Below are 17,871 nucleotides of genomic sequence, written 5' to 3'. Positions count from 1 at the left end.
AACCCGGGAAGGGGGCTTTTCTGAGTTTGTAATTTCTTTCGGAGCACCAAGAGGTTTTATTGTTTTATAACCAGTTTTTTCCACTTTTCTCCAAGGAGGTATTTTCTTCCAAACTGGTTGGGGGGAGGGGCCAAGTGAATGTGCTTTTCTAGAGGAACCCCTTTGGGGATTCTCTCCCAAATTTGCCCTGAACCAAGACACTTGGGAAAGCCAGTCTCTATCAGTAGTTAAAATAATAACATCTTACTGCCTCCTTTGGGCATTTCAATTCTACTTCAATGCTACATAATACTATGTCAAGACTCCGGACACACAGAATCACACTATTTTAGCAATGGCTCAGTATTCATTCTCCTGAAAAAATGTCAAATTACTTAAAAGAGAAAACGAAGACTCATTAAAGTATTTTTTCAGTTGCTGTCACCACTGAAGGGTGGAAGTTATGGGGAGGATTGGAGTAGGGCTAGAGGGCAAATTGAAAGAGACATTCAAAGAGGTGCAGATGGGAATGTTAAGATTTTGCCTCAGGAGGCGGAAAGAGAAGCAAAAGAGGTGTAGATTATTATCACTTTCTGCTGAGTTCACTCACTCTAATTTGAAGATCCCTCAAAAGGATGCACAGATAAATGGATTATTCACATAGACGCAAACACTCAAACAGTGAAACAGCGTTCCTGGCTTGGGTTGGCTTCTGTTGGGCTACACAAGATACTGCACTTGGAAACAACTTCCACACTTAACTCTTGACAGCACTACTCCATAACTAACCAGGATGTAAGGCCTCGGATTTGCATTGGCCTTAGTTTTTGATGAGCTGGGTAGTTTCTTCCAGCTTTCAGTGGTAAGGAGAGTAACTCCTTTTCTTTGCTTGTAATACCCATAGCAGATAGTAGCTAAAAAAGCAACCCACCTGTTCCAATGTTGCTTTTTCTTAAGAAAAATACAGTCAGAAAAATTATTGCAAAATCAAATGGGAATTTGTACTCTAATATTACACCATACTTTCACAAGCATTCCCACTTCACTGCATTGTGATGCTAGGATTTCTAATGCACTTCCTACAGCAGAGTTTGCATGAACAGAAAGGCGTCAGCTCTAAATAGACACGTCATGAGTTTTTACCCACAAAAACTCAATTTTTATTACACTTCAGAAATACCTTTATTCCTACAAGGACCTTCAGAATGTCCTCCTCTCAGTTCCCTATTATGTGAACTCTTCAAGGAAGGGTAGCTTTCCAAGAATTTTTTAATTTAAAGATCTGGATCCTGATTCCAGTCATGTAATACCTCTGTATAAAACCCCCAACACAAACCATCCTCTCCTCAGCGATCTCTAGCTTGGTATGGCTTCCAAAGTGCAGGCAGCTCTCCCTGAATTTCTCTTCGACAAATTTGTCCAGTATCTCCATAAGCACTTCCTTCATCTTCTCTACTGCCTTTGCAAGGAGTTCCTTGGCTCAGCCGCATGTTGGCTGAAGAAATACCTCCTGCTTGTTTTGAGCTTGCTTTCGGGGTGTGTTGATTTGGCATAGACTGGTGACTGGCTGCAGGGGGAGGGGCATGCACCTCAGGGGCAGCTCCTGTAAGAAGCTGCTAGAGGCTTCCACCGTGTCCGACAGAGCAATCTCAGATGGCTCTGAAGATGGACATGCTGCTGGCCCAATTAGAGAGGTTGGTAATGCCTCTGTGGTAATGTATTTAAGAATAAAATCAGAACAGCACACACGCAGTTTTCCCCCAGGGGTGGGGAGGCGCCAGGGCTGCTGCCAGGCTGGCACAGCCCACGGCGATCCTTGCCTGCCTGGCCACCCCTAGCAAGCCGCGCCGTAGGCAGAAAGGCAGAGGCAGTGGCAGCTTCCCCCTGCCGGTGCCCCACGTGAAGAGAGACGTTCACTAGCACCAGCACCACGGCGGCCGTCACTGCCCCTGCAAGGGTGGCAGGGCTGCCCGGCTGGCAGGGAAAGCATGGTGAGCAATTCCCTGACGCGCAACCTAGACAGGATCAACTTCTCAGCATTGCGGGATCCTGCAAGAATCTTTGAATTAGTGGAACTTGTTGACAACGGTATCTACAAGCAGCAAGTTTTTTTCTATTCAAAAGAAGATGAGGAAGTGAGGACACGTGAGGGAGAACAACATGGTGACACCAAGGTCAGTGGAAAAGAAAGAGAGGAAAGAGATGCTCCAAGCATCAGAGCTCAGATTCCTCTGCAAGCCATGGTGAGGACCATGCTGAAATGAACTGTCACCTAGCTATGCATGAAGTCCATGAAGGATGCAGAAATCCACTCATGGCCCATGAGAAAAGTGCTCCTGCTGGAACAGGTGGATGCTAGAGAAAGCTGTGGTCTAGTAGAAGACCTGACTAGAGAGAAAGAGAGCCCTTGCTTCCAAACTAGAGCAGCTCATCCTTCAAGGACTGCACCCCATGAACGAGTGACCCAGGCCACAACAGTTTTGGGAAGACTGCCTGTGGGAGAGACCCCATGGCATAGCAGAGGAAAGACTCCTCTGCCTGAGGAAACAGAAGAAGATCTTGAGTGACAAACTGACCAAAACTCCCATGCCGTATCTCACTGCATGGTGGGAAGGAGGGAAGGGCTAGCAGGAAAAGAGCTGTTTTAAGGGCTTATTTTACTTCTCATGATCCTCCTCCTGACTCTGTTGATAATAAATATACTTTATACCTTTAAATTTAAACTCATTTTGCCCTTAGAGTGTTTTTCTCCCAGTCCTTATCTCAAGTCGTGAACCCTTTTTCAATTCCCTTTTTTTTTCCTTCCCTCCTCTCTGCCCAACTTTAAAGACAAGGGTAAGCGAATGACTCTTGTGGGCGCCTAGCGTTTGGCCAATGTCAAACCAGGACACTTCCTAGCTCTGATTATTGGAATAGATAGGGATGCAGCTTGATGGACATACAATTCAGTGTTAATTAGTTCTTTAGAAAAAAATAATTAAATTCATACAAGCTCTTTCCCAAGACGGAGGAATGTCAGAATCAGGGTATGCTTGTCTCCATAGGGCAGATTTTCATCTTAAATCCACCATTAATGCTACTTGAAGCAAAAGCTCCTTACTTGCCAATGCCTTGTCCAGCAGAAAGGTTCTCTCTACCATCTCCCTGTTCAGCCTTGAAATCAAAGAGTGTAACTTGGTCCATTTCAACATCATAGAAACAGATCTTGGAATCAATGTTCCCATCCGCCTACAAGAAAGGAAAACAAAGGGTGCTGGAGCATGCAGTCAAAAAGAAGAATTAGGTAAGTTTATCCCATATACTTCATGCCCTCAGCTTTCTTTGCTGGTAATCACACAAGGTCATTCTTACTAAGAAATACCAGAAAATTCTTGGTTCTTTTTCTGTTCCAACAAGCCAGCCTTGGATTTCTTTGAAATGCTACAAAGCAGCTTTTGTAACTAAAATATTCCTTTTCTGAATTGTTCCCAACACAGAACAAAGCCTTAAGAGACCTTAATTAATGCTGGGACATGACACTCCATTATATGACTCAATACACTGCCTGGACCAGGTAGGTTTATTTCTGAGAAGTGATTTTTGCGTCCTCAGTAATCTTGACCCACACCAGCCTATGAACCAATGGACAAGTCCCAGACGGTAAGTAAAGGGCTGTGCCTCACCCTGCTGACAAGGATGCTGACTTTGCTGCCATCAGCATTGCACTTCACAGACAAAATGTCTCCGTGGCCAGGGAGCAGCTTGGATAAACTCTTGCTGTTGCAGTGCACTTTTGCCTCTCTGTGGGAAAGAATAAACTTCAATTATATGGTGGCAAGCAACTGGCAATTTAGCAAATTATGGGTAAGACTTTTAAAAGCAAACTATTTTGGCAATACGACACAAGTGCCCCAGACTCCCACTTCCTCTCCAGAGATTGCTGCCACTGCCTTTCTTTCAGGACTAAGTTAACAGACACGCTTTCCTCAATGAATCAGCAAGAATAAACGTCAGTGCTTCTACACGATTCCCAAAACACGGCTATACAGCAAGAACATCTGAACAGAATTCTCAATTCAGAGGCCTGCTTTTCCTACAGAAATAAGTTGAACGGTACCATAAATGTTGAATAGAGCCCATCACATAAAAATTCTGTGTATAGAAAGTACACAGTACAGCAGAAGTAAAAAAATGTCATTAGTGGGGCATACTTATATATTTTATTATCTCAAAAGGATATTATTGGTGGTATAAATACAAACCCAGAAATCAGTCAGCAACAAAGAGGACAAATCTCATGAAACGAAAGAATGCAGCAAAAAGTAACAGTAATTTGAAGTGACAGCAATTTAGAGCTATAATCCAATCTCATGAAAAAAACACGTTTGATTCTATAAAAATAACATTTGTTCTCAGCCAATTACGGTGCCCTGAAATTAAAGTGTCATAATTTGAGAAAGGGTATTTTCAGTACCAAATGCAAAAATTTGTCATACCATGCATGAGTGGATCTATTTTTTCTCACTATCAAACATCATAATCCAATATTTATGCTAGTTACAACCTACTCGAATCTAATAACCTTCAAACTGTCCCAGGTGGAATGTGTGTGATATCAACCCAAGTAGTTTCCAGATGGCAACTAACTAGACTTTAGCATTCTTCTGGTAACAGCATGCAAAGAAGAACAAAATCTGTTTCACTCTTCAGGTTTTTCAGTTTTTCAAAATTACATTTGTCATCAGCAGCTACATTTTCAAAATGAACATCATGTCAGTATCTTTTTCACATTCCTCATTATGAGAGTACAGCAACATTTGAACAAAGTCAGGTAAACTCCTTGACCTAAACAGGAAAAACAACAGAGTCTCCACAGTTCTAGGTTCACTTTCTCCATAGATTCATTGAAACAAGTTTATTGATTTATGAGGAGATACAAGACCTGGCTTTATTTCAGCTCTTTTGAGATTCAAGTCTTGTTCAAGATAACCAAAAGAAATGGGATATCCTTAGCTTGATCTTCCATAAATTCTCCACACACTTTTAAATGCACTCAAATATCCTTCATGATATCCTCTTTTTAAAATAATAATCATCATCATCCTCATCAATCCATGGCTTGCCTAATAATTCCAGGGTTCCTCCCTTGCTTTAGAGATATGCCATCAGTTCACATAGCTGCATGCATTGTCTCAAGATTCAAAGGGACTGTTGCTTTTCATCAAATCAAAACCAGCTAAAGATTCCCCACAAAATACACGCTTAACTATAACCATATTATTTTTAAATCCTTATTAATACCTGCGTGAGAGATCAAAGATTTTCAAGTGAGCCAGGTCAGTTCCCACAGCCAGGAAATTGCCACAGACATCCAGGAGGCACGGATTCCCCTCTGCTTCAGAGAACACAAGCAGCTGTTTAACTGTGCCCTGGGAAGAAATGTCAAACACCAGGTTTGTGTGGCCACAGCCTCACTAGAAGGGACTTATTTTGTCACCAAGTTGAGTCACAAATTGCTGAACTTCTGTGTTAGATGTATCAATTCAAGCAAATTGGAGAAACATACACATAAAAATGCAATCTGGGTTTCAAGTATGCACGTAACCTCAAAAAAAGTCTAAATTTAAAGGCATCCTTCTGCAATAATTCCCTTTTCAGTAACACAACCTTTACCAAGTGAAAGACATAAAGAAATATCAAGTCCCTGAAGGTCCTTAAATATATAGCTGTAAAAACAAATACATTATATTTATGTGATGAATCACACCCATTCTAAAATATAATATTTGCTTCCTAAATAAAATTATGTATCACAGAACTCTGATAATTAGATTTCTCTTTTTGGTTCTCACAGACTAGCAGAGGCTGCAAAGGTTCACACAAAATGTGCAAATGATATTTTTCATTATGTTGTAAGAATATTCAGTACAATCATCTTCCTGAAAGTAGTATATGTATTTCAACCTGCATGTAATTTAGATCGTCTTAAAGTCTGTAAATACTTATTAGTTACATTGCAGTATTGTTCCGAGTGGCAAACTTTTTAAAGAACACAAAATGGAAATGATCTTTCTGCTGAAATACTCAAAATATATTTTGAGTATTGTATTATGACAAGAAAGAGTTAATAGATTTAGGAAGATCATGCACATTACTTTTAAGCTCTAACACCAATCTTAGAAAACAGCAAGGCCTTTTTATTCCTTCATGGTTATCTCAGTCCTTACCTGCCAGGTGCGGACCTGGATCCGATACGGCTCCACCGTGTATAGATTTTCTCCATGAACAGACAGAACTGGAGAGTCACAAAGGAAAGAACCTGGAACAATCACAATAAAGCCATCATTACTATAAATATATTCTGTAAAAGAAAAAAAAAAGTAACTTATAGCACATAATTTCCACTATTTTGCACCAAATCTCTTTTTCTATTTGTCAGTCACTATTGAATCCCAATTCTTTGGTGTTTTAGCCTTCTTCCATACTGCCCCTACATTTAAAAGCTGGGGTTCCCATTATAAACAGGTGTTGGTACACTCTGTCCATGGAAACAAGTGAGAAAGGAAGGGCAAAGAGCTGATGTGGGGAGTGAAAGAAAGAAAGAAAAAAAAAAGTGCAGTGTGAGGTTCTGGTAAAAGAATTCACTTTTTCCTTCAGTGAACTGCTACTGAAGAGGGACAACAGAATCTCTGTCAGAACAGTGGCTCTGCAGTAACTTCAGAAGTGGTGTAGACTGTTAGGACCTTGGTGGTAATAAAGCAATGATTCAGAATAGAAAAGTTATATCAGTAAATACAGACAAGCAGAAAACACTTAATGATTCTTAAAAGACAAATCCCAAAATTTAGGATGGAATTGATGGAATTCTACACCACAAATTTCTCAAGGCAGAAATATTTAGGGAGAATTAATAATTTAAAAAGCTAATTTACTCTACTTGGCAGTGTACAGAGTATTTTACGGGATAACTTCTCTTGAGAGCTGGGACAAAAAGTCTCCTTCCCAGTCCCAATGTGAGTGCTATGTGTTTCTCTCAAGCAAAGTGGAAAAGTGTCCAATAGTCATGGCCATGTCTTATCTGTAAAGGCAACAGGAGCCACAGATACAAAAGTAGGAAAAATTGCTCTTCTTGATCAAATCAATGGTGTACTTAAAAAAATATAAAAAGAAGTAGTTCTAGCCTCACATGATGTTTTGTGCCAGACCCTCTATAATGTAATTTAGCTACATCATATAAAAGCTTTCTCTAGCCCTGAGGGTTTTTCCAGTCTACAAGAAGGTGCCCCAGCCCATGACAGGGGGGTTGGAACAAGATGTGCTTTCAAGTCCCTTCCAACCCAAACCATTCTTTGATTCCATGCTTACAGTGCATCAGCTACCATGAATGAATATATAACTTTGGAAGAAAAGAAGCATTCAGACTGACTAATGTTTTAAGTCCTACCTGCACTTCTGAAGCTATCTCCTGGGCACTCAAAGACAGCCACTTGTTTCCCATTCCAGAATACTACAGCATCCTAAAACAAACAAACAAAACACCAAATAAATATATGCTTTTAGTTCCTTTTGGAAGCATGCAGGAATTCATGCAGTAACATGGCAAGAACTCCCCTACAATAGCCACCAGTTACTAGTTCCTCTGGACATTGGGTTTGAATGCTTTTAGCAGCCCAGAGGTTCTCTGGGTTCTGGTGAGCATCCTAGAGCATTTCTGAGTCACCCTTCTATCTTAGAGAAAAACAGCTCCACTGCAGCACCATTGCTACTGTTACAACACCTTCATAACACACTATGTTGACTATTAAAAAAAAAGACTTATCTTAAAGACTTAGGAAGTTTGGTCTCGATAAACCTAACCAGGCAACTGATTAGGCAAATAAAGAACAACAAAAAAACCCAAACCGATTAACCTGAGTAGCAAAGACTCCACTAGCATTCATATCAACACGAAGGCTGTGAGTGGCTCCTGTGCTGAAGATCGTCACATTGAAGAGGCTGGGAGACACCTGTACCACGGCCACCTGCTGATGAAAATGCGCCAACATGGCCTGCTCACTGAGGATCACCACAGAGCTGATGTTGTTCACTGCCAGCAGGTTTTTTCGGGACCCCCACTGTACATAATGGGAAAAGAAAAAACACACAATTTCATCTCTTGTCTTGAACTGTCACAGCAGTGTCCCCAGGGAAGTAACATAGGAAAAGACAGAATAAATATTTTTATACATATGCAAAGTCCTACTATCTAAATACAAACTATAGGGAATGACTGGGAAATATGACAGATTCAAACTATTATGCTTGTTATCCAGTGTACTGGTTTAAAAGACGTGTGTCTGCCAAAGAAGGCAGGAACCTTCCTGGAATGGAAAGATGGCCTCCTCCCTCCCAGTTATTATAACTTCACAAATACAGGACTTCCAGGAAAAAATATGGGAAAAGGAATAACATTTCTTTACTAGAAAATATATATCTATAAAACAGAACGAACAAAAAACAACAAAGAAAAAACACGTACGTTTTCCCACCAGTCAAGCAATCTCCCCTTGGTTGCAGTTATGACCACAACCAGCGGGGGGGCGCCACTGGGTGAGGCAGAGGGTCTGCAGTGGCTCCCCCATGGCTACAGGGGATGCTCCGATGTGAGCCCTGAGCCTCCCTGGGGTTAATGGTGGCCTCAGGAAGACAACAAATGGGAAGCAATTCCTTTGAGAAAACCTAACCCCCAACATTATCCACCCCAAATTTTTTTCCCATACCAACATGTTACTTACACTTTTTAACTATAGACATACATGCATTATCCTAATTATATACATATATACATGCAGATATGGATACAGGCACAATGTCATAGACAGTTCACCCCAAAACAAGGTCCCGTTGAGGTATATGTTATGTTTCTCCACCACCTACTCAGTGCAACCATGTCCCTGAGCAAAGACAATCTGACAAATGGCTTTGTCTTTGCTCGAGGCAGAATTCATCCAAATAGTCTTTCCTAACATATGTACCACTGGAATCTTATCACCATCTGCAGTACACAGGAGTTCAGACTGGGTGGGGCCTGATCACTTAGTGGAACCTCTGTGTTAACTCACCCTGTAGCCTTTGCTCAGTGCAGATCCCATTGCCTGAAGGTCCTACCTCCTGTTGTCTTCAATGTTGTTTTCAGTAGTCCATTGCACTGCTCAACTTCCCCAGCAGCTGGTGCATGGTAAGGAATGTGGTATGCCCACTAAATACCATGTTCTCTAGCCCAGGTGTTTAATAAAATGCTCTTGAAATGAGTCCCATTGTCTGACTCAATCCTCTCGGGGGTACTGTGCCTCCAAAGGGCCTGCTTTTCAAGGCCCAGGATGGTGTTCCAGGCAGCAGTGTGAGGCACAGGGTAGGTCTCCAACCATCCAGTGGTGGCTTCCACCATTGTGAGCATGTAGCTCTTGCCCTGCCAGGTTTGAGGCAGAGTGATGTAATCGTTCCGCCTCCCCATTCTTATACTGGACCACCGCCTACCATATCATAAGGGCTTCACCTGCTTGGCCTGCTTGATGGCAGTGCACGTTCCACTATCATAGATTACCTGGGAGATGCTGTCCACAGTTAAATCCACCTCTCAGTCTCATGTCCCTTATGGGTGGCACCTCTGCCCTGACAGCCTGAGGCATCGTGGGAACAGCTCTTCCTTGTGTTATGAGTCCAAATCTATCTGTGACACCTCGGTTTTTGCAGCCTGATTCACCTGTTCATTTTCGGTTCTCCTCCTCAGCCCAACACTTGGGGACATGGGCATCCACATGACAGACTTTCACAGGTAGCTTCTCCACTCAAATGGCAATGTCTTGCCATTCTTCAGCAAGTCCAGACTGGTTTTCCTCTACACTGCCAGTTGGCCTTTTTCCACCTGTCCAGCCACCCCCATGGATGGATATGCCGACCCCCAAAAGGTCAATGTAAAAGTAATTCTTTGGCTACTTCTCTTATTCAGCAATGTCCAGGGCCAACTGGATGCCTTTGAGTTGCACAAACTGGCTTGACCTACCTTCTCCTTTGGTACGTTCTGTAACTTGTCACATGGGGCTCCATTTGGCTGCTTTCCATTTTCAGTTCGTTCCTACAATGTGACAGGAATCATTAGTGAAAAGAGCGTAGCATGTTTCTTAGTTGGCAGTTGATTGTATGGCGGAGTTTCCTCGGCTTACATCACCTGTTCCTGCTCTTCATCTGTCAAAACAAAACCCTCACCTTCAGGCCAAGCAAAATCCTCACCTTCAGGCCAATTCATAATTATTCCAAGATCCCAGGGTGATCTGGGTTTCTAATACAGGTGCACTGTGTAATCAAGGCAATCCACTTCATGTAGCATTGGTGGTGTGATGGGTAGAAGGAACCTTTCCTTTTAACATCCACCTCAGCACTGGCAGTCAGTGTACCAGGAAAAATTGTGACTCTGTGCCAATCACCTCTGAGACAGCCTGAACTCCTTCACAAGCTGACAGGATCTCCTCTCTTGAGGTGTAGTTGGCTTTGGACCCTCTGTAACTTCAGCTCCAGAATCCCAGTGGCTGGCCAGAGTCTCACTAGGCACCTTCTGCCAAAGGCTCCAGGACAAGCCATTGTTCCTGGCTGCAGAGTAGAGCATGTTCTTCATCTCTGGTCCCGTCCTGACTGGGCCAAGGGCTACCGCATGAGTGATCTCCGGCTTGATCTGGGCAAAGGCTTGCTGCTGTTCAGGGCCCCAGTGGAAATTGTTCTTCTTGCAGGTTACCAGGTAAAGAGGGCTCACAAACTGACTGTACCCCGGGATGCGAACTCCGCAGAAACTTATGACACCTAGGAAAGCTTGCATTTCCTTCTTGCTGGTCAGCGGAGACATTGCTGTGATCTTGTTGATGACCTTGGTGGATATCTGGCACCATCTGTCTTGCCACTTCACTCCTAGGAACGGAATCTCTCAAGCAGGTCCCTTGACCTTAGTCTTTTGGATGACAAAACCAGCTTTCAGGAGAATCTGGATGATCTTTTCTCCTTTCTCAAAGATTCTGCTGCCTTGTTCCCCCACATGATGATGTCATTAATGTATTGCAGGTGTTCAGGAGTCTCATCCTTCTCCAGTGCAGCCTGGATCAGTTCATGACAGATGGTGGGGCTGTGTTTCCACCCCTGGGGCAGTTGGTTCCAGGTATACTGCACTCCCCTCCAGGTGAAAGCAACTGAGGCCTGCCCTCTGCTGCCAGAGTAATGAAGAAAAACACGTTAGCAATGTCAACAGTGGCATACTGTGGCACACAGTGGCCACTTTGCTGCCTTGGACTCCAGGTCATACTGGAGCTCCAGCATGTCCAGCACAGCAACACTCAGTGATGGTGTAACTTCATTCAAGCCACAATAGTCCATGGTCAATCTCCATTCCCCATCAGACTTCCACACAGGCCCAATGGAGCCAAAGGGCAAGTGGGCCTTGCTGAACACTCCTTGGCTCTCCAGCTCATGGATGATCTTGGGAATGAGGATCATGGCATCTTGATTTTTTTGGTACTGCCAGTGATGCACTGTTGAGGTGGCAATTGGTACTTGCTGTTCTTCTACCTTCAAAAGTCCTAACCACAGAACAATTTTCTGAGTCCAGGCAAGGTGTTTAGCTGCTTAGTTCTTTCTGTCTCCACAGCAGCAATTCCAAAAGCCCATCAATGTCCTCTTGGGTATTTGAAGTATCTGTTCTTAATGTAGTCACTGCCCAGAATACATGGGGCATCTGGGTCAGTTGCAATGGGGTGATTCTGCCAGTCCTTCCCAGTCAAGCTCACTTCAGCTTCCAACAACCTCAGCTATTGAGAACCCCCTGTAACTCCAGAAATGGAGACTGTTTCTGACTCCACACATCCCGGTGGCATTAACATATATTGAGAACCAGTGTCAACTAAAGCCTTGTACTCTTGTGGGTTTGACATGCCAGGCCATTAGATTCACACAGTCCAGTAGACATGGTCGTCCCCTGGTGCCCCTACCTGGCTAGAAGCAGGACCCCTCTAATACTAGTTCTTGTGAATACAGTGGGTCAGATACTTGCATAGGAAACTGGCACTGCACTCACTCTCACTGACTTCCCTTTTCCTTTCTCCTTCAGTTGTTGTTTGTATTCAGGGTGCCAGGACACAGGTAGGTTTCCTGTCCCACCCTCTCATGTCTTCTCCATGGGTGAGTAGGAAATATCATAAGTCAGTTCGTGGGGCATATCCGCTGTCTCTTGTCTGGAGGGCATCTGGCTCTGACTTCAAGGACTCTGGTTTGCACTGGCGCCACAGGTAACCATCTCTCCCTGAGTTTCTTATTATCATCCTTGAGACTCTTGACCAATGTCTCTACAGCAGAGATGTGGGTCTGCATCAGGCCTTGGACCCTACTGTCATAATTTCTAAGTTTGCTTGCTACAGAGCCCATTGTCTCTTGGTTGCCCCTGAGACGCAAGTGTGCCAATAAACTGGAGTACTCAGATGGCCCCTGATGTGCCAGACTCCACCACATTTGCACTGTGCACCTGACCTCGTTAGGGTCATTATTGTGTTGTCCATTCCTTCCAAGAAGTATCTCCAATGCTGCCATTTCTCTCAGGCATTGGATCCTTCCTCCATGGTCTTGCATGGCTTTTTATGATGGTGCTCCTACAGTCTGTCCCTGTAAACAAACCTCTTTTACATTTGCTAGAAGCTAATCCTGGAAAGAAAGGGGTCCTGACTCCCTCACGAATGCCTCCTCAATGGCCACACCCTGGGCCAAGGATCCCAAAAGCCTTGCTTTGGTACCATCAAGTTGCATGCCTGTACGCATAAGGTCCCAAATTTGAATCAACCAAGCCAAAAAAGCCTCGCCCCCCCAATCATGTAATGTCTTTTTGCAGACTGCAGAGACTGTCAAGCAACAGGGACTCAGTGATGGTCTCAGGCCATCTATTGGCTTTGAGGGCCCTGGTTCTGCATCATCATTAGCTGGGCACAACGAATTGGTTTTATCCTTCCTCACTGCAAAGGGCCGACTGCTGCTGCTGGCAATGGCTGCCCCTGTGGTTTAGCCGGAACCTGGACATTTGTAACATCTGTTTGTTCCACTACTGCACTATCCACCTTTCCCTCTGACTGCAGTGGTTCTGCTGGGCAGTGTCCCTGACCTCTGTGGCAGGTTTTGGGGCAGCTACACAAGGTAACTTCACTCTATCTCTGAATGGTGAATGGACCTCACTGAATAAAAACATCAAAAAGGATATATATTTTAACTTCTAAGGGAAGTTTTAACTCTTCAGAAGCTGTTGGCCCAAAGAAGCGGGTGAAGGGTTGGGAGAAAACTCCCCCCTGTGTTGCTTCCTCTCAATAGGTAGCATTATTGAGGAGACCCCAAAGATACAGACTTCATCTGTGATAGTTATATAGCCTTGTGCCCACATTTCAGAAGAAGTTTACAAGCACTGAATTCCTCACCTTATTGACCCATTCTACAAATAGGGTAACAGCCACAATGGCCTTAGTTATAGGACCCATGTTTAACAATGACTTGCAACAGGAAAAACATCGCCATGATCATAAGTCAACCAAACCAGGGTAGGCTAGACCACATGGTGCTGCCCAACAAGGTTTCTACATCCAGTACACAAATGGGTTACTCAAGAATTAGTATTCTCTTTTCACCCTTTCCTCTCAATGCCCTTGAGCCCCACATTGGTCACCAATTAATGTCCTGGTTTAAAAGACATGTGTTTGCCAAGGAAGGCGGGAACCTTCCTGGAATGGAAAGCTGGCCCCCTCCCTCCAAATTATTATAACTTCAAAAATATAGAGCTTCCAAGAAAAAAATACGGGAAAAGGAATAACAGTTCTTTACTAGAAAAAAAAAAAAACAAACCAAAACCAAAAACAGAACAAACAAAAGACAAAAAAAAAGCCCAATGACCAATTTCCCCTTTGGTGTAGTTACGGGGACTGCAGGGGACGCACTATTTCTGGACAATGCTCCATATCCTGTTACCTGGAAAAGGCTTGAATGGAAAAGCTGACACAAACACCTGTATCTATTAGGAGATGTATAAGATACTTATGCCACATTTTATTTCCTGTATCCTGGATCTTTTGTTACTGAAGCTTGTTAACAAAACACTTGGATTCTCCATTTTCACAGCACTTCTGTTTTAACTTTGTAAGTAGGATGGTGTTACAAACCCTCACTCTATACCAACACAGAGCAAATACCATTGCTTTTAAAATACTTTCCACTCTTGTGAGAAAACAGAATAACAGCAAATATAAAATTACTTTCTCTTGAAAGTCACCAGATAGATTTTATTTTCTTTCCTTAAAAAAATAATGGGGATTGTTCTCACATATGAAACACAGCAACAAAATGATCTAAAGTATAATAGAAACACTCAAAAATTGAAAAAAAACCTAATAATATGGTATAAAACCCAACAACCAAAGATGTTGGGAGAACCTAAAGCACAAGCTTTGCCTTTTAGCAGAATGATGGTGGCAAAAAAAGCTGTTCATTAATATAAAACTTTTAAAATTTAAATTTCTGATTGTTACACTCAGCATTTCTCTTCTGAGCATATCAAAATGCTATTAGGCATAGAATGACAGTGTTTAACCTCATTGTGACAAATTAAAATATTCCAAATAAATAAAAATGCTGCATCCCGACATTTAACAGACAATATGTTAAAATATATAGCATTCCTTTCTAGATGGCACCAAAGAATATTTGGTAGTAAATATGTATTTTTATTTTTACAACTACCAGTGAGATGAAACTTTACATTGAGAAAGTGACAAATAGAAAAAAAAAGTATTAATTAATAAAATCATTCATTTAGTCAGATTTTCTTGCCTTTTTAATAAATTTAAGCAAAATTGACATTCCTGATAAACCTTTTTTTTCCCAGAAAATAATTTCAGGGAGCTGAATCCAAAGGTTTTGCCAGTGAGCCATATGATGGAGAGACTAGCTACAAACAGGGAGTATTTCTGCCCTTTCCAATTTTAAAAGTTACTTGATTCTCAGGGGTTTTCCTCCTACTTCTGAAGGAGGATCAGCCTCTGCTGGAACACATACCCATATGATAGAGATAATGTTTATTGGTTTCACAAAGATGGTCTATTCATCTAAGGTTTGTGAAGTCCACTAACATTCAAGGAGGCTCTTTCCTTTTTTTACCTTTATCTGAGTGACGTTTCCTTCAAGTTCTGTAGATGCCTGGAACTTCCACTTCTCCTTGCCCTCTGAAGCCAATGTGCTCTGATGAGATCCTGCTGCTTTCTTCCACATTGCTACTCTCCCCTTGTTAGTTCCAGCTGCCAAGATACCTGCCATTCACAAACATTTCAGGCATTTCATCTTGGACTTGAGAAAAACAAACCCACATTACACAATGTAACCAGCAGCGAACTCTGGTTCTTGGATACTGAGAAGCAACTTTCTAACAGCAGCATTTCTCTCCTCACTGCAAACCAACATCCTAGTCCTATACTGGAGAACTTTTCTGAAGAACCAATGGGAGAAGTTCCACATGGTAAGGTGCATCTTCTAAGCTACCACATGAAGTGATTTTTTAAATGCATCAGACAATAAGTTCATTTTAACCTTTTCTTAGAATATAGAACTATTGAATATCCTGAGCTGGAAGAGTCCCCAAGGGTCGTCCAATCCAGCTCCTGGCCCCGCACAGGACAGTCCCAGCAATGCCAATACGTGCCTGAGAGTGTTGTCCAAACACTTCTTTATCTCTGGCAGCCTTGGGGTTGTCCCCACTTCCTGTTCAGTGCCTGACCACCCTCTGCGGGGAAAAACTTTTGATATGCAGTCTAACCTTCCCCTGGCTGGACACAGCTATGGCTGTTCCTTTGGGTCCTGTCACTGCTCACAAAAACCAGAGGTCGGATCTTCCCCTCGTGAGGAAGCTGCTCCATGCATGTGCCCCACAGTCTCCTCTAGGATGAACAAACAAGGTGACCTCAGCCATTCCTCTAATGGCTTGGGTTTATTTTTAAATAGCTAGTTTGGTAGTCACTTTGGGCAAACAACCACTGAAAACCATTGAAGCAGGTATCAGCTGTGCCTATGCTAGCGAACAAGGTAGTGCCCAGGAGCAGGTCTGTAGAAAGGATCTGTTGCAAGGACCTGGCATGTACATGATACATGTCACTAAGCTCTATTTTGCATTAGCTGTAGTGCAGGCTTGTACACTGAACGCCCAAAACGTTGGAGTCCATTAGGTGTACTCCAGGGGTACTTGTGTCAAAGGGAATCCAGCTCATATGCCACAAGACAGCTCCACAGTGAGTCCAAGTGAAGTTGAGTATCGAATTATTTCCCTGCACCTTTCAAGGCATATTTCCGATCCAAACTAAAACCTTCATCATCACATACAAGACAAACATACTGAAATTATTACAGGGCATGGAAGGCTGAGGTTTGACAAGGTTTAGCACCAGAGATCACAGCTGCCACATTATTTCTCACCTTTAGCACTGCAGTAAGATACACAGTTAATACATTCTCCCCTCTCAAAGCCAAATTGCATATCTAGAGAGAGCACATAGTTCTCATCTTGATCCAAATCCCAGAACCTAAGGCACACAAAACAAGAGTGTTAACAATGCTTTTCTTTACAGGTGTCTTGCCAAACTCAGTCAATAGGATGCTGTACATGGCATTAATTTACTATTTCCACAACACCTACATAATTTTAATTTTAAAATAAATTGTCAGAAGCTGCCTGGGGAGCATGAATTTCTTAACAATCTCCTTCCTTTTCCTTTGAGTTTTTAATCTGCAGCATGTTTTGGGATACTCTCCTATGAATTAAAAAATCAGAAGCAAGTGCAGCTTTAAAAAAAAATGAAAGAAGTGAGGGCCAGTTGCAATTTTCCTCCTCCCTAATTATGCTTCCTCCTCTATTTTAAGAATATCCCTGGATTAGTCAGTGGTCCTTTGGATTCCAGATTTATTTTCTAGAACTTAATACTGCCATGAAGCTATTCCTTCTTGATACTTGGTCTTTATTGCATTCTCACAAAATGAACAAAAGATTCTGTCTGATAGTAGCAGACAGAGGCTCAATAAGGGGAAATACTGATATTAATGGAATACTCCCACCCTCCCAAAAGGTTAGAGGAACAGGTAGAGCAGGTCGTAGTAAAGACAAGGAAGAAAAGATTGCACAAAAGGTAAAACTACAGAACACAGTAACATAACACCATGGCAAAGCAACATACTTTGAAGGATTAGGAAAAGAAGTAATTGAAATACTTGTCTTATATTATAGTAAAATAAACATCCTGAACAGTAAGCACTTTTTTTCTGGTTGTTGATGCCATGAGTATCCTAAGGATCAGAAAGTAACATTGGCAAGAATGGCAAAGGGGCTGTATTGTCATGCAAAATCCCCCACTGGATTTATTTTCAGAATAAACCAATAACAGCACTCAAGGAAGGAATAGAGTAGGTAGCACTGCCTGACAAAATAAAACACCTAGAGAGAAAGCAAGCCATACCAAATTAGTTTCTGTCCTTGAGAAAAAAAAATTCATTTCATTTCTCTACTTATTTTTACAAACAAAATTAGGAAATGTTGGGAGTTTTTCATTATTGGTTAAAAAAACCCCAACCAACATTTCAGCAAAATACTCAGTTCATTGCAGACTGTACCTTTTAGCTGGCCTTTCTCAGGGGCAGCCAGAACAACTCTCATTCTTACCTGATGACCGTCTCACCTAGTGCTGTAACAACCAGGCTATGGTCTACTAGAATCATGTCTGCAGAATGACCAGTCTTCCCACTCAACTTCACCTGTTAACCATAAGCAAAAAAATACATTTACAAAAGGTCAGAAGAGCACGCTTAAGGACACTAAGCATCTGAACTGCG

General features: G+C 42.4%; 1 protein-coding gene across 10 annotated transcripts in view; it reads right to left on the bottom strand.

The window, feature by feature from the left end:
* Positions 1-17,871, bottom strand: part of IFT140 (intraflagellar transport 140) — an 86,938-nt gene that overhangs the window by 50,170 nt on the left and 18,897 nt on the right. For 8 of the 10 annotated variants that reach the window (XM_038150749.1, XM_038150757.1, XM_038150750.1 and 5 more), the window contains 10 exons: positions 17,702-17,793; positions 16,465-16,571; positions 15,160-15,308; positions 10,001-10,072; positions 7,869-8,072; positions 7,403-7,475; positions 6,186-6,277; positions 5,260-5,387; positions 3,642-3,759; positions 3,080-3,207 (listed from right to left, as the gene is read on the bottom strand). In XM_038150749.1, coding sequence (XP_038006677.1) covers positions 3,080-3,207; positions 3,642-3,759; positions 5,260-5,387; positions 6,186-6,277; positions 7,403-7,475; positions 7,869-8,072; positions 10,001-10,072; positions 15,160-15,308; positions 16,465-16,571; positions 17,702-17,793 — 1,163 coding nt within the window. The remainder of the gene's footprint in view (positions 1-3,079; positions 3,208-3,641; positions 3,760-5,259; positions 5,388-6,185; positions 6,278-7,402; positions 7,476-7,868; positions 8,073-10,000; positions 10,073-15,159; positions 15,309-16,464; positions 16,572-17,701; positions 17,794-17,871) is intronic. The other 2 variants (XM_038150754.1, XM_038150758.1) reach the window with 1 other exon arrangement.

This window comes from Motacilla alba, chromosome 14 (genome assembly GCF_015832195.1).
Source record: "Motacilla alba alba isolate MOTALB_02 chromosome 14, Motacilla_alba_V1.0_pri, whole genome shotgun sequence".
Lineage (NCBI taxonomy): Eukaryota > Metazoa > Chordata > Aves > Passeriformes > Motacillidae > Motacilla > Motacilla alba.
The sequence above is the reverse complement of the archived record's forward strand: the minus strand, read 5'-3'. Positions and strand labels throughout refer to the sequence as shown.